This window comes from Dasypus novemcinctus, chromosome 6 (genome assembly GCF_030445035.2).
Source record: "Dasypus novemcinctus isolate mDasNov1 chromosome 6, mDasNov1.1.hap2, whole genome shotgun sequence".
Lineage (NCBI taxonomy): Eukaryota > Metazoa > Chordata > Mammalia > Cingulata > Dasypodidae > Dasypus > Dasypus novemcinctus.
This window is the reverse complement of record NC_080678.1, coordinates 95192452-95213379: the sequence shown is the minus strand read 5'-3', so window position 1 is coordinate 95213379 and position 20928 is coordinate 95192452. Positions and strand designations below refer to the sequence as shown.

At 42.3% G+C, this 20928-nt stretch overlaps 1 protein-coding gene across 1 annotated transcript in view; it reads right to left on the bottom strand.

The window, feature by feature from the left end:
- Nucleotides 1–3246: 3246 nt before the first annotated feature.
- The window catches only part of LOC101418726 (zinc finger protein 37A), a 99916-nt gene continuing 82234 nt past the window's right edge, over nt 3247–20928 (bottom strand). The window contains 2 exon segments of the mRNA XM_058299518.1: nt 3247–3428; nt 3431–4747. Of these exon segments, the coding sequence (XP_058155501.1) occupies nt 3247–3428; nt 3431–4747 (1499 nt within the window).

Sequence of the window (20928 nt, the reverse complement as noted above, 5' to 3'; positions counted from 1 at the left end):
TGATTGGGATCAAAGCTTTCTCAGTGGAAAAGAAAAGAGATACGGGCATAAAATGAAATATTTTTTACTTAAATCGTATTTTAGAGAAAAATCTATTTCTTGAGCTCTCTGAAGAGGATTAGAAGCAATATCGACCCTAGAGCAAATAAGCATATCTAATGCCCAGATTGTGGTGTTTAAATACCATTTCCCCAGCAAAAGAAATGAGGGTCCTTTGACTGCATGGCTTGTTCTCAGTTTGGGAGGAAATATACAGATCAACTTTGGATATCTTGTACCAGAATGCAAGGAAGGAAAGACTAATGAGTCATGAGAAATCAGCAGAAGGACTAACATGACTGGGCTTCCACTGGCCAAAGATGTAACAATTTTAGCATAAAAATGGGTGTAATTGACTGAAATTCATTAAGAATATAAACATTCATAATTTCAAAATTACAGGAGGCAAAAGAACAAAAGGCAAAACAAAAGTAAAATAAATACCTAAATAAGGAGATAGCAGCTGGAAATAGATTTGTTTCCTGTCGAGCTTCTTGAAAAGTGGATTCAGAGGCCCTGAAGGCAGGTGTCTCAGATGTTTGGATTTATTCATAGTGCCTACTCCTAGGAGAAAGAAGCAGGGGCACCTATATATACTTTTAGTTCTGGGGAGGGTTTGGCCCCTTCTAAACTTCTCGGGGTATGTCTCAGGCTGAACCAGGTAAACCTGTGTGCCTGTGATGGTGTCTTGGGCCAGATTTGTGACATGTGTGATGGCTCATGAGACAGAGCACCATAGTCTGGTGAGACTTTCCCCAAAGACAGGATCAGAAGCTGAGGGAAAGGGAACTGTGTTTGAGAAGGGGAAATGAACGGAGGCACAAGGTTCATGATGGCTGTAGTTTACAGAGTGCAACAGAGTGGACAGAAGTGAGGCAGTGGCCACTATTATGTAAACTGATGAATTTAAACTTCAAGGGAGAGTTTTAGCAATGGCAGTCACCCCACACTCTCAAAGGTGTACTTATCAAGTACAAAAGGAATGGACATCTGTGTCCTCCATCTCAGTTCTGAAGGAAAGGCTGTGAGATTAAAAAAAAAAGGGGGGGGCTGTCCTTTTGTTCTAAGAGGATAGCCCAGTTTCCTCAGGAAGACTCCCACATATCTTTGCCCCTATGGGCGCGTAAGAATCATGACAATCTCTGAGCCCATGCTTTGGCAAAACACCCCATATGAGGTTTCTGACACCGCTTTGTGTTTTCTCCTAAACAGCAACAAGCTACTAACTGTCAGGAAGATTGGAGATCAGCGAGGTGGGATTTGGTGGCTATCAGACATTCAAGAGCTTCCTGAAAGTCTGATTTGAATAGAAATTCTTGACTTACATTGGGGTCAGGAAGCTTTTGCAGCAAGTAACATTTTTAGCAGCACAAAAAATCTTGTTCTCCGAAGTTCCAAGAACATTTCCACCAACAAATCTAGTCAGAACTAGGACACTCCTCCATCCTCCACAAATCCCTACTGAGAATATATTTTCCATGCTCTGCTCTTCGAGATTATGGAAGAAAAATATCAAGGAAAAAAATGGCAATGGTTATAAAGAGTCTGTAAGAGCCTACCAATTTTTTGAAAAGTAATTCAAGAAATAATACATGTAACTCTAATTGCCATGGGTTATTCTGAGCAATTCACATTTATTTTCTCATAATAACCTAATGAAGTAGATGTTATTTGTGACATTTTACAGATAAAGGCCTGAGTACCAGACTGACTTTTCACAAATCTAGTGACAGAGCCAGGGCTTGAACCGAGACAGTCATGTATCAAAGTCTGCACTTTTAAATCTGTATTAGGAAGGGAAAAGAATATATGACATATATTATAGTACAAATATACACAGTTCCTGTTTTCCATGGGTTGTGCAACTCAGATCAGTAGACTACTGATTTAAGTAGACTACTCATCTAAGCATATCAGGAAAATAATAGTGATTATTTTCTTGATATAAAGCAAAAATATATTGTATTGAGTTCAAATACACTATTCTCAACTGCTTTAACTTAATTTTGCATATTTTGTGTAACTGATATTTTCCTTACACACAATAGTGAACCCTGAGGCATGTAAAACTTTAAAAACACAGAATTGGGATTCCTTATTGACTAACCAACACCAAAACAATGGCCATATCCACTTTTATATGTCTACATAATTCCTTTTTTTTTTAAGTACTGGGGGCAGGGAATTGAACTCAGGACCTCATATTTGGAAAGCCAGTGCTTAACCACTCAACCTCACTGGCTTCCCCAAGTTAGTTTTTTCATTTGCTTTACTTTTGTTTTTTCAGGAGGCACCAAGAACTGAATCCAGGACTTCTCATGTGGGAGTTGGGAGCTCAACCACTTGAGCCACATCTGCTCCCATACTTCTCCATAATTCTTTGAGCATTTTCTTATTGTCTGGTACATAAGATGGTCCAGGCCCATCTTGTATTTCTCCCTCACCCTGACCTGGAATCAGTCCTGATTCCTTTTGTTGGAGGACAGCACTTAGAAATTAATAACTGGATACTTGGTGTGCTCACTGCTATTGGGTGTCACTGCATTTTAGGTCCTCTTAGCAACCAGAGCCAGAAACTACATGTGCATTCATGTTTATAACTATTTATACATATTTCAAAAATACAAGTTCTCTTCCAGTCTAACACCACAAGGTTCTTTCTAGCTTTCTCCCTTTCCATTTTTATAAATAACTTCTCCAACAAGAAGTACAGCTCTCACTTCTTCAACATATTACTTGTGCAATGTAACCAATCTCTTAACCATGTTATTTTCCCAACCTGCCACTTCTACACCCCCCTCAGCACTCTATTTCCTTGGATCTGAGCAGATAGACCTGTTCTGACTCCACTGCATTGGAAGGGAAGGCAAGTAATGGGAAAGAGGGAATGGGGATGGAAGAAGGGAAGGTCAAATTGATTTTTGAATACTAAATCATCCATTGATTCCCCTAAAAAATATCACTATTATCCTCAGGTGTTGTAAGAGGTTTTGAAACATTTAGTTTCTGATGTTTAGCAAGGTATGACTTTGGGCAAAGGTTTCCCTATATTTGTTCATCAATAGGTTTGCTTCACTCTGAGCTTTGTGATATAATATATGGTACCAAATTCCAATAAAATGTTCTCCTATATTCAATAGTTTCATTTTTGTTTCCTCCCCTATCTAAATCATCTGATGTACCTTGACAAAGGTTTTCTCAAATTTATTACAATAGACTCATCTCCCCCTTTGTGGTCTCTGTTCTACTAAGTTTTGACTTCATCAGAATAATTTCCACATTTATTACATTTATAGGGTTTCTCCTCATATGTCTTCTCTGATGTACAGTGAGCTTTGACTTCACATAGAATGACTTTCCACAAATGTTACATTCATAGGGTTTTTTCCATGTGTTCTGTGATGTGCAGTAAGTTTTGACTTCACACAGAATGATTTTCCACATTCACTACATTCATAAGGTTTCTTTCTTCTGTGTGTTCTCTGATGAACAATTAGAGCTGACTTCTGATGGAAGTTTTTCCCACACTCGTTACATCCAAAAGGTTTCTCCCCTGTGTGTATTCTCTGATGTTCTGTGAAACCTGAGTAGTAGTGGAAAATTTTTCCACATTCAATACATTCATACAGTTTTTCACCTGAGTGAGTTCTGAAATGTTTGGTGAGAGCTGTCTTCTCAGAGAAGGATTTCCCATATTTGTTACATTCATAAGGTTTTTCCCCTGTGTGAATTCTCTGATGTTTACTAAGGTCTGATTTTCTCAGAAATCCCTTACCACACTGACAGCATTTATAGGGCTTCTCCCCTGTGTGTGTTTTCTGATGTACTCTAAGGACTGACTTAAAAGAAAATGCTTTGCCACATTCATGACATTCATATGGTTTCTCCCCAGTATGTGTCCTCTGATGTTGAGTGAGGGTTGACTTTTCACTGAAGGATTTCTCACATTCATGACATTCATAAGGTTTCTCCCCTGTGTGAATTCTCTGATGTTTAACAAAGTCTGAATTCTTGTAGAAGGCTTTCCCACATTCATGACATTCATAGGATTTTCCCCCTGTGTGTACTCTCTGATGTCTTGTGAGGGATGACTTCTGGTTGAAGGTTTTCCCACATTCATAACATTCATATGGTTGTTCACGTAGGTGTGTTTGCTGATGTATACCAGGGACTAACTTTTCACTAAAAAAGTTCCCACATTCATTATATTCAATTATACTATCTCTTTTTTGGGTTCTCTGAATGTGAATGAAGTTTGATTTTTGGCTGAAAAGGTGAACACTGTGATGTGCAAAGGGAAAGGACTCCTGAAAGAAATTTTCTCCACATTTATTAAATTCATAGTGATTCTCTCTTGGATCTGTTTCCTGATGAACAATGAGAGATAATATATCACAGAAGATTTTCTCATATCCACTATTTTCACAGGTTTTCTCTCCTGGCAAACTTCTTTTATGTAAAAAGTAGAGTGAATTCTCACGGAAAGCTTTCCCACAGTCACTGTATTCAAAAGGCTGCTTAAAACGTTGGAGTTTCCTATGCTGAACAAGATCTTCATTAAGACATAGGACTCTACCATTTTTATTACATTCATAAGTTTTTTCTTCAGAGTGAGCTATTTCTTGGTTATTATCATGGAGCCATTTTCTACCCTTGTTAAACTCATTAAACTTCTTTCTTGAGTAGTTTCTATTGTTATGAATTAATTCTGAAACATAAGTAGAGTAAGAAGGAAGATTAGTTGACAAGGATATTTACGAAAAACAGACTTTGCATTAGGTTTGGAGGAACAGATTAGTTAAGGCCATTATCCTCTCAAGCCTAGGTTATGATTTATGACAACAGTATGCACACCTCTAGTTTCATCCCTCTTTTCAATTCTTCATAGCAACAATAAATTAAATCTCTGAGGGCTCTAATTCATAAAGGAATAGTCCTTTAGTCCAGACTCTAAGCCTATTTCTAGCTATGATTCACTAGGAATGGGAAAATATACAAAATAAATAAAGTCAATGAAGGGACAAACCATTTTTGCCACAGGATCAGATACATGGTCTATTCTGGTTGTGGGGTTTCTCGTATTCCAGAGTTGTTCAACACAGTGAATCATTCCTGGCCATCAAATCCTCTTATTGCCTGTTTTGATGTTTTCTGACTTTTCTTCAAAAAAGATTCCTCTATTATAATATTAATTCTCAATATTGCATTTATATCGGTTTCAACATCTCAGTATACCATGAAAATTTTAAGGAATACATTTTTGAGTGGATCAATTTGGTATCAATCATTGACAATGGACAAGGATTTTTAATAAGTATATCCTGCAAGAAAGGCCTTGCTGGCCAGAAAGTATATAGGCTCCAGTGCTTGGAGCCAGAAATTCCCACAGAGCATGTTTTCTGCTGTGGCCTTCAGCTATGTGATGCTGAAAGGTGTGTGATCACTCTGCTGAGTAGAGAACTATGACACTGTTGAAAGACACCTCTGTTAGGCTGTGCATTTTGAGTAAAGAACATGGATGCTGGCTGAGCTGTCATTCATTTACACTGAAAGGGTTTATTCTGATGAAAAAACCTCAGAATACAGATAGCAGATTCTTGGCTTATGATTCTGGATGAATAGCAGTGAGCAAAGTTCTGCTCCATCTGGAAAAGTGAATCAACCCCCTGGGCTTGATGTGTCTTCCTCCTAACAGAAATTCCAAACAAGCTTTGCAGAGAGGATTTAGGTCAGGGGTTCCTAACCTTTTTTATTCCACTGACCCCTTTGCCAGTCAGGTGAAAACCATGGACCTCTTACCAAGGCCACACTATACTATGTGCTATTTAATAAATATATCATGCCCACTCCAACATGTCCCCACAAGAATGTTAATTTTTTAATTTAAATTCAAGCTTTAAGAATGCTTTGTTTAGGTGACTCAGACTTCTTTCTGTTCAAATTATATTAATTTTTCTGTTGAAAAACTTTTGGTCTCTCTTGCACTGGCCCTTCGAGATAAAGGGTCTGGGTGAGTAGAAGACTATTAGAAAAAAATATTAAGCTGCATTTACCAAGGGGACATACAGATTTTGCAACAATGGAGAGAAAGCAGACACTGGCATCTGAGGAAGTGAACCTTCAGACCAAAAGTTGTGAAGTAAAATAAAATGGCCACCTACACTGGACATTTCCAAGAGGTACCCCTTTCCAAGAAAGGATTATCCAGAAGACAAAAACAATTTACCTACAGGGCTTTCCAAGAAAATGGAACAGAATGTACCCTAAAGAACTTCAGATAAAAAACACCTGGAGAAAAATCAGTTTCAGTCTAGTAGAAACAGGTTATCAGAATGGACAAAAATACCATACTAATCAATTTATGCTTACTTCTCCCTTTGTGAGACCTCCCTATGTAAAATGGATACTTAACATCAGTCAATGGAAATATTTCCTTGCTTGCTTCTGCATTTATCCTATATAAGCTTCCCCTTTCCACTCTCTTGGCAGAGCTCCTTTCCATGGGTAGTTAAGATGCTGCCCAATTCATGACTTGTAAAACACTTAAATAAACTCCACTAAAAAAAAATCTATATTTTATTTTAATAGAGGCATAGGGGAAAAGGGTTGTTAATTATCCTGATTCTTGTGGACTTCCCTTGGATCCCTCCTCCCAGAAGGAAAATGCCCTGCTACTCTCTCAAACTGCTACCTGTGCTGTATAACCCAACTGGGAAAAGAGATTTATTCTTTGAATTCAAACTGGCAGCTGCTTCGACCATTCCACCTGACCTCTAACTAGGAGACAGTTCCTACACTTTCTTGTGGAACACCTCCAGAACTGAATTTTCAGACTGAAAATGGTGGGGAAATGGAGGATCTAAAGCTAAAAGCCAGTAGGAGTTCACACCAGAGGCAGCAGAAACCTATGCTGCTAGACTAATAATTAATGCCCCAATGTGGGGCCCCTAACAATTGTAAACGCTTTTCCCTCTGGGATTGTGCTTCTATATGCATGAAAAGCATTAACTGGTGATTTAAGCATTTGGTGATTAGTCAGAAACAATGAAGTGTCTGAAAAAATATTCCGAGAAGTGTAACAGATCTCAGATATGTATACTGTGAGTACGGTTATTCCACTACAAACTCAGTATGGAATTTGTCCCTGGCTTTAGCTGAAGTGATTCATAACCACACCTCAGGCTGGCAGGTATTCAGATCAGCGTCATTTAGGCCAGACTTGTATGGATGGCAAAATGTGCCTTCACTTATTTCTTGCAGGTCAAGGCAAAATGGTTAATATAAAAACTTAAGGAGGATACACCTGGCTTTCTAAATAGACCTTTATGGTTAAAGAATAAAACTATGTGAACAAAGAACAGCACATCAATAGAAAAATTGGGCAGACGCCACCTAACAGAGAATAGCATTTTGGGGCTGTAGAGAATAAACTTTTATATTTCTGCAGTCAGAAAATTCTGAGCAAATTTAATGAAAGTTGAGACCTAAGCAAAAAAAACAAAAAACAAAACAAAACAAAAACTTTGGAAAGCAATTTATAAGTGATTACATAGAGAAAAAATTTACAGAGACGCTTACCTCCCAGCAGTATTATTTTTTATCTCAAGGTGGGGTGAAGGGGAGCCTGAGAACGGGGAAAGGAGACATACCTAAAATATAAATCTGGAGAAAATGGTCTTATATTTCCCCTGGAGGGATTTATTTATACTTCAAAAGGTAAAGGAAGAACACTTATGTTCAATATAAGAAAATCAATTAATGTAATATACCACATTAAAAAAAAACAAAGTGAAGAAAAAACAAATGACCAACTAGATTGAGGCAAAAAAAGCACTTAACAAAATCCAACATCTTTTCTTGATTAGAATATTTAGGAAAATAGGAATAAATGGAAACTTCCTCAAAATGATGAAAAGCATATATGAAAACCCAAGTGAACATCACACTCAATGATGAAGCAAGGATGCCCACTGCAAGCACTGTTATGCAACACTGTACTGGAAGCTCAAGCCAGAGCAGTCAGGCAAGAAAAAGAAATAAAATTCATCAAAACTAGAAAAAAGAAGTAAAATTTTCACTATTTGAAGATAACATGATTCTTTTTATGGAAAATCCTGAAAAATCTACAACGAAGCTCCTAGGGCTAATAAACAAATTCAGCAAAGTGATGGTACACACAAAAATCATTAGTGTTTCTATACACTTAATAGTGAGCGATCTGAAGAGGAAATGGAAAGGAGCCCCGAATAGTGAAAAACATCATAGAAAAGAAGAATGAAGTTGGAGGTTTGCATGATTTCTGACTTTAAAGCTTATTAACAAGACCTACAGTGCTCAAAATAGCATGGCACTGGCACAAGAACAGCTATATAGACAAATAGAATTGAAATGAGAGTTCAGAAATAGACCATCACATCTATGGCCAATTGATTTTTAAATTTTTTAATAATTTTATTTCAAGATAAAAAATAACAGAAAATGCAGCTAAACAAGTGATGGAAAAATTACTACCAAAAAGTATAGGCACTTTCATCTCAGTTAATTCCAACTACTAAAACTCATTTATTCCTCTAGTGTTTAAAAAGATACAGATGAACACAGATTAGTCAAATGACAAAGTCAATGTCTCCTAATTAGTGAAAAAAACAAAGAAAAAATGATTAATCATTCACGTCTCACAAAAACAAATTCAACACTTTTTTTCTGACCTTTAGCATTAATATTATACCAACTTCACTTTTGCTACATTACAAAGCAGTGGTTAACTGTTTATAAATTACTTAAGTTATATTTTCCCCATGTATCACCACATTCTTAGTGCTGTGTAGAAGAACATTCCTGTATTGTTGTTATTAGCCACAATGCTAATCTGCCGAAATCATTGTTACATATTCTGTATTTTATCCTCCAGCTATGGCCAATTGATTTTTCACTATGCTGGCTAGTCCACTCAATTGGGAAAGAACAGTGTCTTCAACAAATGGTACTGGATAACCATATACAAAAGAAAGGAGAATGCTTATCTCATACCATATGCAAACATTAAAGCAAAATGGATCAAAGACCTAAAAAAAAAATCACGAGTATAAATCCCCTAGAAGACAATGAGGGAAGTGCCTTCAGGATTTTTGGTAATGGTTTCTTAGATTTTTTTTCATATAATAAAATCTATGTTTAAAGAAGTTTTAGGTTACAGAAAAGTTACATTAAAAGTATAGTGGATAGAAATGTCAATACTGGAGGCGGGGCAAGATGGCGTCTGAGTGAGTGCACCTTATAATCTCCTGCAAAGAAGTGGCTGAGTAAGGTTGGAGTCCTGCTGGGCTGGGCTGTTTCAGGTGTTTGCAGGGCAGGAGGTGTCCAGATGTCAATTTAGTGGGATGGTGACAAAGGTGATTCTTGTAAGAGGTAGAATTTTAGGTCTCTTTCACAGAGGTCGGGGCTGTGTGGGAGCCTTTCCCCTGGGGCTGGCAGCCCACTTGCAGTGATTCCTGGAGGCTTTGCTGCACTGGGGAGTTCCCAAGCCCTGAGCAGGCTGCTTCAGGGACTTGCAGGGTGGAAGGTGTCTGGAAGTCAATTTGGTGAGACAGTGACAGAGGAGATTCTTGTGAGAGGTGGAATTTTGGGTTTCTGACATGGAGGTCAGAGCTTATGGCTGGAGCCCCTACCCTAGGGCTGGTGGCCCATCTGCGGTGGTCCCTGAATTGTTTGTAGTGCAGCAGCACCCCCAGGAGGCTGTCTCAGGGGCTTGCAGGGCAGGAAGTGTCTGGAAGTCGATTTGGTGAGACAGTGACAGAAGAGATTCTTGTGAGAGGTGGAATTTTGGGTTTCTGACATGGCGGCCAGAGTTTGTGGGTGTGGCCCCTCCCCCTAGGGCTGGTGCCCAGTTCTGGGGATCCCTGAAGGCTGTGTTGTGCTGTGGTACTCCCAGGATGCCTGTTAACTGCAGGCGCAGGGTAGAAAATTCCAGTCTGCCCTTTTCCCCTCCCCCAACAGCAGCAACAGCCAGGTGTGGGCGGAAAAATCCAGCCCACCCTTTTCCCTTCCCCCGACAGCAGCAACAGCCAGGCGTGGGCGGGAAACTCAAGTCTGCCCTCCACCCCAGCAACAGCAGCCACCAATCCCTAAACCCTGCCCCTTCCCCCAGCAACAGCGACAGCCAATCCCTAACCACCACCCCTCCCCCGTCCAGTACCGCCCACTGACCTTTCGCCGGCAACCAATCAGAACAGGGCGTGGCTTCGACCAATCAGCCTTCCCCAGCCCCTATAAAACTGTTGCCTCTCCCTCAATAAAGTTGGACTTGCGTGTTTACCTTGTCTCCGCGGTAGTTCTTCTGCCGTGCGCCCTCCAGTCCTGAGAGCCCCTGACAAGGGCCTGGCCTCCCTTGTCCCCAGTTCGTTGCCTGCTTCTCCAGGCGACCCCTTCGTCGCCGGCTTCGCCGGGCGACCCCGTCAGCCGAACCGCGCAACCCCTTGTGAGACTGATCCCTCGTCTGCTGCCGGACCGACCCCTCGTCCCAAGTGGGACCGACCCCTCGTCCAGAGCTGGACCGACCCCTCGTCCGCAGCCAGACCCCACCTCTACCGACTGAGCAAGCCGCCGCAGTTGGCGCCCAACGTGGGGCAAGGCAACCCCACGACAGCACAACGTGGGGCAAGGCAACCCCACCACAGCCTCACTCCATAACCTGGCAGCCCTACCGCCTCCTCTCTTCTCACCTTGGGACTTCTTTCGTGCAACATTGCTGCTACCTGAGCCTTGACTACCTCATATGATCCACGGCGGTCTGGGAGAATCGCTGGATGGCTTTCTCCTTCCATGTCGGGGGCTTATACCGACCCGCTATGATTAAGAGGAGCCTTGGATTTCTCGGGAGCACGCGCTTGCACATCTGAAGTAACCCTACCACAGCCCTACGCCCTCCTCTCTTTTCACCCCTATCTTTTCGCTCTGCATTGCTGCTCCTGAACCTTGGTGACCTCATATGATCCACGGCGGTCTGGGAGAATCGCTGGATGGCTTTCTCCTTCCATGTCGGGGGCTTATACCGACCCGCTATGATTAAGAGGCGCCAATAAAACTCTCAGGAGCGCGTGCCTGAGCACCTCCACCCCTGCCTTCACCTCTGCCTCCTCCCCTCCACGCTTGCTCCCCTTTGCCTTGCTCCACTGCTCGTCGTCCCGCCCTCCCCTCGTCGGGGCCTTCCCTTGGCCCGCGACCTCCGTCGGAGCCCCACCGGCTCCGACCCCTTGTCTCACCGCGCACCTCGGCTCCCATCGCCGCGCTCTCAAGGTAAGGGCCCCTTTTCTTATCGGCTCCAAAAGGCCATTAGCAATGGGTAACATCCTATCTGCTAAGCAAGCCCCACAAGTTCGGGCCCTCGCCGGTCTCCTAGACACTCACCGGTGTAAGATCTCTTTGAAACAGCCCCAAGTCTTCTGTAACCATGGCCCTCCATGCTGCCATCGCTCTCAAGCAGCTCCAGCCCCGCTAAACGGCCCGCAACCCACTTTCCCCGGCCCGCGGCCTGCTTTCTAGCATCCAATAACGCTTCTGCTCTTGCCTCCCCATACTTCTGTGGAGCTTCCTCCTGTCTCGACCTCACTCCTCTTCTCAGCCATCCAAAGCGTCCTTTCTCGTCCCCCGCCCCCCTCCTTTTTTCGCTTGAACCCCTACTGCGTTGCAGATTGGGCCGCCCCATGTCACCCGCCCCTTTAACATCGGCCTCTCTCGCGCCCATGAAGACTTTGGCCTTCTTATTGTCCTCGCCTACGTCTCCACCACTCCTGATGCTGCCGCCACCACCGTCACTGGTGCCCTGACGCGACTTGTCCTCACCGCTGCGATCCTCCAGACCATCACACAGTCTGCCTCTACCGCTCTTCGCCGCCAAGAAGAGAACAACTACCTGTAACGCGCTGTCATCCTGGACTTTTAACAAGCAGATGGACCTTATAGCCACCGAGATCAACAAGAATTGGACATTGGCCACCCTTGCTTGCAATGGCAAGATACTGCCCCCCAAATTGTACATTTGTATCCCCGTCATACTCACCTCCCTCTTCAGCCCCGCTTCCCTCATTGCTTACTGCCTCTTGGGCCTCGGCTACTTGTTGCTGCTGCCATCCTGGCCCTTATTTGAAAAGAAGGGGGAAATGCGGTCACCCCTCGGGCTGAAGTGTGGTTTGCTGGCCTGGCAGGGGAGCGGCCGCGGTAGGCCTAATTCCGCTGCCCCCATAATAGGGTGGCTGGTCAGACTCACCGCCACCCCTGAAGGAAGCTCGGCATGGGCGCAGAGTGCCCTTGGGTCTCCCCTTCTCGGCAGCCATGCTTACGTGGCCACCCCTCCTCCCAGATGGTGCCACCCGATGCCTTGTGGGGCGGCACCCTTCTTCTTCCTTCTCCCTGCGCAGGCGCAGGGCAGAAAATTCCAGTCTGCCCTTTTCCCCTCCCCCGACAGCAGCAAAAGCCAGGTGTGGGCGGAAAAATCCAGCCCGCCCTTTTCCCCTCCCCCGACAGCAGCAACAGCCAGGTATGGGCGGAAAAATCCAGCCCACCCTTTTCCCTTCCCCCGACAGCAGCAACAGCCAGGCGTGGGCGGGAAACTCAAGTCTGCCCTCCACCCCAGCAACAGCAGCCACCAATCCCTAAACCCTGCCCCTTCCCCCAGCAACAGCGACAGCCAATCCCTAACCACCACCCCTCCCCCATCCAGTACCACCCACTGACCTTTCGCCGGCAACCAATCAGAACAGGGCGTGGCTTCGACCAATCAGCCTTCCCCAGCCCCTATAAAACTGTTGCCTCTCCCTCAATAAAGTTGGACTTGCGTGTTTACCTTGTCTCCACGGTAGTTCTTCTGCCGTGCGCCCTCCAGTCCTGAGAGCCCCCGACAAGGGCCTGGCCTCCCTTGTCCCCAGTTCGTCGCCTGCTTCTCCAGGCGACCCCTTCGTCGCCGGCTTCGCCGGGCGACCCCATCAGCCGAACCGCGCAACCCCTTGTGAGACCGATCCCTCGTCTGCTGCCGGACTGACCCCTCATCCCAAGTGGGACCGACCCCTCTTCCCAAGCGGGACTGACACCTCGTCCAGAGCTGGACTGACCCCTCGTCCGCAGCCAGACCCCACCTCTACCGACTGAGCAAGCCGCCGCATAAAATGATGACCAGACAGCAACAAAAAACTACAAACCAAACCAATAATCAGGAAAACATGGCTGAATACAATGAACAAACTAAAAATCAGGATGAGGAGCAGAACATCAGACAAGTAATTAAAGATCTCAAAACATATATTAGAGACCATCTCAATGAAGTAAAGGAAGAGATTAACAATATGAAGAAAACACACAGAAAGGAAATTGCAGACATTTGCAAAAAGATAACAGATATGATGGGAATGAACACCAGTTCAAGAAATCAAAAATACACTCTCAGCAAATAGCAGCAGATTAGAAGAGGCAGAGGAGAGGATTAGTGATGCGGAAGACAGTACATCTCAAATCAAACAGATAGTAGAATTGATCGATAAAAAGGTAGAAAAAATCCAGCTAGGACTTAGAGACCTGAATGACAATGCAAAATGCACACATTAAGTATCATAGGCATACCCGAAGGAGAAGAGAAGGGAAAGGGGACAGAAGGGGCGTTGCAGGAAATAATGGCTGAAAACTTCCCAAATCTACTCAGAGAGATGGATGTACATGTCCAGGAAGCACAACACACCCCATACATCATAAATCTCAACAGGCCCACCCCAAGACATATATTTGTCAAATTATCCAATGCTCAAGAAAAAGAGAAAATTCTAAAAGCAGCAAGAGAAAAGAAAACCATCACCTACAAGGGAGGCTCCATAAGATTAAGTGCTGATTTCTCATCTGAAACCATGGAGGCAAGAAGGCAGGGGTATGATATAGTCAAGGTACTAAAAGAAAAAAAATTTCGAGGGGGAGGCAAGGTGGCGGCTGAGTGAACTTCCCGGTAACTAGCTCCTGGGGGGAATCGGCTGGGAGGCGTCGGAGACTCTTTGGGACCGGCTGTTTCGGGATTTTTCCTGGTCCGGAGGTGTCTGGACATCGATTTGGAGGGAAGGTAACAGAGAGGATCCATCTGTGAAATATACACGGAGATCCCAGCTACGTGTGGAGGACTCCCTCCTTGGGTAGGCGGAGCCGAGGCAGCTAGCACCGCAGCGGGTGGCGGACGGGAGAGCCGAGCCACGCTGTGCCGCGGCGGGTGGCGGCCGAAGGAGCTGAGCCCAGCCGAGCCTAGCCGTGCCGCGGCGGGCAGCGGGCAGGAGAGCCGAGCCGCGCTGCACCGCGTCGGTGGGCGGTGGGTGGGGAAGCCCAGTCCGGCCGAGCCTGGCTGAGCTACAGCGGGCGGGGGGGCCGGGCCCAGCTGAGCTCGGCCGAGCCCAGCTGCGCTGCGCCGGGCGGCGAGCGGGAGAGCCGAGCCACGCTGCGCCGTGCCGGGCGGCGGGCGGGAAAGCTGAGCCCAGCCAAGCCCAGCCGAGCCGCAGCGGGTGGCAGGCGGGGGACCCGAGCCCAGCTGAGCCCAGCCGAGCCTGGCGGCGGGGTTTCTGTTCTTTGGTTTTTTGTTTTGTTTTGTTTTGTTTTTAATTTTTTGTTGTTGTTGTTGTTGTTCTTTTTTTTTTTTTTCAATCCTCTCTTTCTTGTCCCCAATATTCTTCTTATACTATTTTACCTTAACAATACAATAGGTCCTACAGGAAATACCTCACATTTGCTGGGTTTCCTCACCCTCCACTGCCTCATTTCTCTGTGAATAGATTTAGCCTATCTACACAATCCCCTTTCCCCTACAACTTGATATCCTCCACCATCTGCTATCTCTCCTATATTCCATCTCCCTTTCTTTGATCCACGAAGTGTCTAACTCTTAATTTCTAATACCTTTGTTTAGTTTTCCATCTGGTATTCGTCCCTGAAACTATTATCTTTCTTTTCTCTTTCCCTCTCTCACGAAAACAATAGCCTCTTAGTACGTACCACATTCCTCCCATATTCAGTCGTCTACCTCATTATAGGTACTTTCCTACTACTATAACTCTACACAATTTACATGATCTAACCTCCATCCTCCCAGAACTCATATTGTTGCTTTGTAAACATATATCACCAATACTACTTCACACTTTTTCCTTCCTTACACAATTGACTTTCCCCAGCAGTAATACTTTCCTTTAAAGTGAGCTTAACTAGCAATAAGAAATTGGAATAAGAAGAACAAAGTGACAAAAAGAACATATAACACTTACACAAAAACAACAGCTAATTAATCTCCAAGACTAGACAAAGAAGCTAAGAAACTGATTAAACCCGTCAAGAAAAAATGTTGACAAGACAGCAACAAAAATCTACAAACCAAACCAGTAATCAGGAAAACATGGCTGAATCCAATCAACAAACTGAAAATCAGGAAGGGGGGCAGGACTTCGCACAAGCAATGAAAGATCTCAGAACATTTATCACCGACAAATTTGATGAAGTAATGAAAGAGGTTAACAGCGTGAAGACAACACTTGGAGGGGAAATTGCAGACATGCACAAAAAAAATAACAGATATGATGGAAATGAACACCACAATTCAAGAAATCAAAAATACACTTGCAGCAAATATCAGCAGACTAGAAGAGGCAGAGCAGAGAATTAGTGATGTGGAAGACAGTGCATTGGAAATCAAACAGATAGTAGAAGTGGTCAATAAAAAGGTAGAAAAAATCCAGATAGGACTTAGAGACCTGAATGATAATGCAAAACGCTCAAACATATGTATTATAGGCATTCCATAAGGAGAAGAGAACGGAAAGGGGTCAGAAGGAGTGTTGCAGGAAATAATGAATGAAAACTTCCCAAATCTACTGAAAGAGACAGATGTACATATCCAAGAAGCACAGCGCACTCCACTGGTCATAAACCCCAACAGGCCCACCCCAAGACATATACTTGTCAAATTATCCAATGCTCAAGACAAAGAAAAAATTCTAAAAGCAGCAAGAGAAAGAAAACTATCACATACAAGGGAAACTCCATAAGATTAAGTGCTGATTTCTCATCTGAAACGATGGAGGCAAGAAGGCAGTGGTATGATATAGTCAAGGTACTAAAGGAAAAAAATCTCCAACCAAGAATACTCTATCCAGCTAAACTAGCATTCAAAAATGATGGAGAGTTCAAAATATTCACAGATAAACAGAAACTGAAAGAGTATATCAACAAGAAACCTCCCCTTCAAGAAATTCTTAAGGGAATTCTGCAGGAAGAAAGGAAACAACAGGACAGTCAGAGATGGAGGAGAGTGTAAAAGCAACAAGAAAGACAAAAATAGAAGGGGAAAATAAAATAATACAAACAAAATAGAACAAACACAAATCCAACCAAAATATGGCTACCATAAATAACTCTCTAAACGTAATAACACTGAATGTCAACGGATTAAACTCACCTACCAAAAGATTCAGACTGGGACACTGGATAAGGAAATACAACCCATCTATATGCTGCCTACAAGAGACACATCTTAGACCCAGAGACTCATGGAGATTGAAAGTGAATGGCTGGAAAACAATCATACAAGCAAACAACAACCAAAAAAAGGCAGGAGTAGCTATATTAATATCAGACAAAATAGACTTTAAATGCGAAACAATTGTGAGAGACAAAGAAGGATACTATATTTTAGTGAAAGGGACAATTTGTCAAGAAGATCGAACAATCATAAATATTTATGCTCCTAACAAGGGCGCCTCTAAATATGTGAGGCAAACGCTGGAAAAACTAAGTGAAAGAATAGATGCATCTACAATTATAGTGGGGGATTTTAATACACCACTATCAACTCTGGACAGAACATCTCAAAAGAGAATCACTAAAGAAAGAAAACATTTGAACAGTATATTAGAAGAGCTGGATCTAATAGACATATATAGATCATTACACCCAAACACAGCAGGATATACATTTTTCTCAAGCGCACATGGAACATTCTCCAAGATTGGCCATATGCTAGGGCACAAAGAAAGGCTTAATGAATTCAGAAAGATCGAAATCATACAAAACAATATCTCTGACCACAGTGGAGTCAAGCTGGAAGTTTGCAAGGGACAGAGACCCAGACTTCACACGACAATTTGGAAATTAAACAGCACACTCTTAGAAAAACAGTGGGTCAAAGAGGAAATCTCAAAAGAAATCAATGACTACCTTGAAACAAATGATAATGATAACACAACATACCAAAATTTATGGGATGCAGCAAAAGCGGTACTGAGAGGGAAATTTATAGCCATAAATTCATATATCAAAAAAGAAGAGCAGAAATTGAAGAATTAACTGCACATTTGAAGGAATTAGAAAAACAACAACAAAGTAACCCAACAGGAAGAAGAAGGAAGGAAATAACAAAGATAAGAGCAGAACTAAATGAAATAGAAAATAAGAAAGCACTTGAAAAAATAAACAAGACCAAGAGCTGGTTTTTTGAGAAGATCAACAAAATTGACAAACCTTTAGCGAGACTAACAAAGAAAAAAAGAGAAAAGATGCAAATACACAAAATAAGAAATGAGAAAGGTGATATCACCACTGACCCCACAGAAATAAAGACTATCATAAGAGGATACTTTGAAAAACTATATTCCATCAAAAATGACAATTTAGAGGAAATGGACAAATTCCTAGAAATACATAAGCAGCCCATACTGACGAAAGAAGAAATTGATGATCTTAACAAACCAATCACAAGCAAAGAGATAGAAGCAGTCATTAAAAATCTCCCAACTAAGAAGAGCCCAGGGCCAGACGGCTTCACAGGTGAATTCTACAAAACATTCTGGAAAGAACTAACACCAATCCTGTTGAAACTATTCCAAAAAATCGAAACAGAAGGACCACTGCCTAATTCCTTCTATGATGCCAACATTACCCTAGTACCAAAGCCAAACAAAGACACCACAAGAAAGGAAAATTACAGACCAATTTCTCTAATGAACCTAGACGCAAAAATACTTAACAAAATACTTGCTAATCATATTCAACAACACATTAAACGAATTATACACCATGACCAAGTGGGATTTGTCCCAGGTATGCAAGGATGGTTCAACATAAGAAAATCAATCAATGTAATACACCATATAAACAGATTGAGAGAAAAAAAACCACATGATTATATCTATAGATGCAGAAAAGGCATTTGACAAAATACAGCACCCCTTCCTGATAAAAACACTCCAAAAGATCAGAATACAAGGAAACTTTTTGAACATGATAAAGAGTATATATGAAAAACCTAAAGCCAACATTGTTTGCAATGGCGAAATCCTGAAATCCTTCCCTCTAAAATCAGGAACAAGACAAGGATGCCCATTGTCTCCACTCCTATTTAACATTGTCTTGGAAGTACTGGCTTGAGCACTGAGACAAGAACCAGATATAAAAGGCATTCAAATTGGAAGGGAAGAAGTCAAAATTTCATTATTTGCAGATGACATGATCCTATATATAGAAAACCCTGAGAGATCTTCAACAAAGCTCCTAGAACTCATAAATGAGTTTAGCAAAGTCGCAGGTTATAAGATCAATGCGCAAAAATCAGTAGCATTTCTATACACCAATAATGAGCAAGATCAGGAGGAAATCAAGAAACAAATACCATTCACAATAGTAAATAAAAAAATCAAATACTTAGGAATAAATTTAACTAAAGAGGTAAAAAACTTATACATTGAGAACTATACAAGATTGTTCAAGGAAATCAAAGACCTAAATAAATGGAAGAATATTCCCTGTTCATGGATAGGAAGACTGAATATTATTAAGATGTCTATCCTACCATAACTGATATACACATTCAATGCAATCCCAATAAAAATCAACACAGCCTTCTTTAAGGAACTAGAAAAACTAACTATGAAATTTATTTGGAATAAAAAGAGGCCCCGAATAGCCAAAGACATATTGAAAAAGAAAAACGAAATAGGAGGAATCACACTTCCTGACTTCAAAACATACTACAAAGCTACAGTAGTGAAAACAGCATGGTACTGGCATAAGGAGAGACACACAAACCAATGGAATCGAATTGAAAGTTCAGATATAGAACCTCATGTATATAGCCATATAATATTCGATAAAGCCACCAAACCCTCTCAACTGGGAGAGAATGGCCTATTCAAAAAATGGTGCCTGGAGAACTGGATAGCCATATGTAGAAGAATGAAAGAGGATTACCATCTCACACCTTATACAAAGATCAACTCGAGATGGATCAAAGACCTAAATATAAGAGCCAAGACCATAAAGACCTTAGAAAGCAGTGTAGGGAAACATGTACAGGACCTTGTAATAGGAAATGGCTTCATGAATATCACACCAAAAGCACGAGCAGCAAAAGAACAAATAGATAAATGGGACTACCTCAAAATTAAAGCCTTCTGCACCTCAAAGGAGTTTGTCAAGAAAGTAAAAAGGGAACCCACACAATGGGAGATAATATTTGGCAACCATATATCTGATAAGAGACTTATAACTTGCATATATAAAGAACTCATATATCTCAAAAACAAAAAGATAAACAACGAATTTAAAAAATGGGAAAAAGATTTAAACAGACACTTCTCCAAAGAAGAAATACAAATGGCTAAAAAGCACATGAAAAAATGCTCCAAATCCCTAGCTATCAGGGAAATGCAAATCAAAACTACAATGAGATACCATCTTACTCCCATAAGATTGGCAGCCATGAAAAAAACAGTAGAATACAAATGCTGGAGAGAATGTGAAGAAAGGGGAACACTCATCCATTGCTGGTGGGAATGCAGAAGGATCCAACCATTCTGGAGGACAGTTTGGCAGTTTCTCAAAAAATTATCCATAGATATGCCATATGACCCAGCAATACCACTGCTGGGTATATACACATCAGATCTGAAAACAAGGACACAAACCGATATATGTACACCAATGTTCATAGCAGCATTGTTCACCATCGCCAAAAGTTGGAATCAATCCAAAAGTCCATCAACAGATGAGTGGATCAATAAAATGTGGTATATACACACAATGGAATACTATTCAGTTGTAAGAACCAATACACTACAATCGCACGTGATAACATGGATGAACCTTGAGAATCTTATGTTAAGTGAAGCAACCCAGGCATTGAAGGACAAATACTATATGACCTCAATGATATGAAATAAGTTAACTGCCTCAGAGAGCTAGAGTCTGGAAAAGTGGCTTACTGGAAATCGGGGGGTGGAGGAAGGATGTGAGTTAATGTCTGTAGGGGTGGAATCTGTGATGAGCTGGGGGTAAGTATGAGCACAAAGAAGGGACAAAATGGGGGCAAGGGGTTACCTTCAGGTGGGGTTTTCTGGGTTTGAGGGGGGCTGGGGATGGGAAGAGGGGTAATATGGTCCAAGAAATAGGTGGGAGGGAGGGGCAACATACAAACATGGGAGAGAGCCAGAAGTTCATTGAGAACTAAATGTTGAGTAAAACGTATCAAGTATAAGTAGGAGGGTCACCTGGTTAGGACGCTCAGGGGGTATGGTCTGATGCGGGACGGACTCCGGAGGGAATAGCTGAAGGCTCATTTTGCCAAGGTGGGTTCTACCATTGGGTGGGGTGGACCCATATCCTGGGGAAGACTAATGCCATCGAATAGAGAGAACTGTATCTCTCGTGAGAAAGGACGGCTCCCAGGGCATTAGATTGGCAGGCGTTGTGGGCCCTAAGGGGAGGGGAAAATGGACGTGCAATGGATAGAACAAAGGTAAATAAGGGGGCAAAAGAGGAGTTATGTGAGAGTACACGAGGATGAATATAAAACAGCTAATATTACACCAAAAACATATAGGGGAC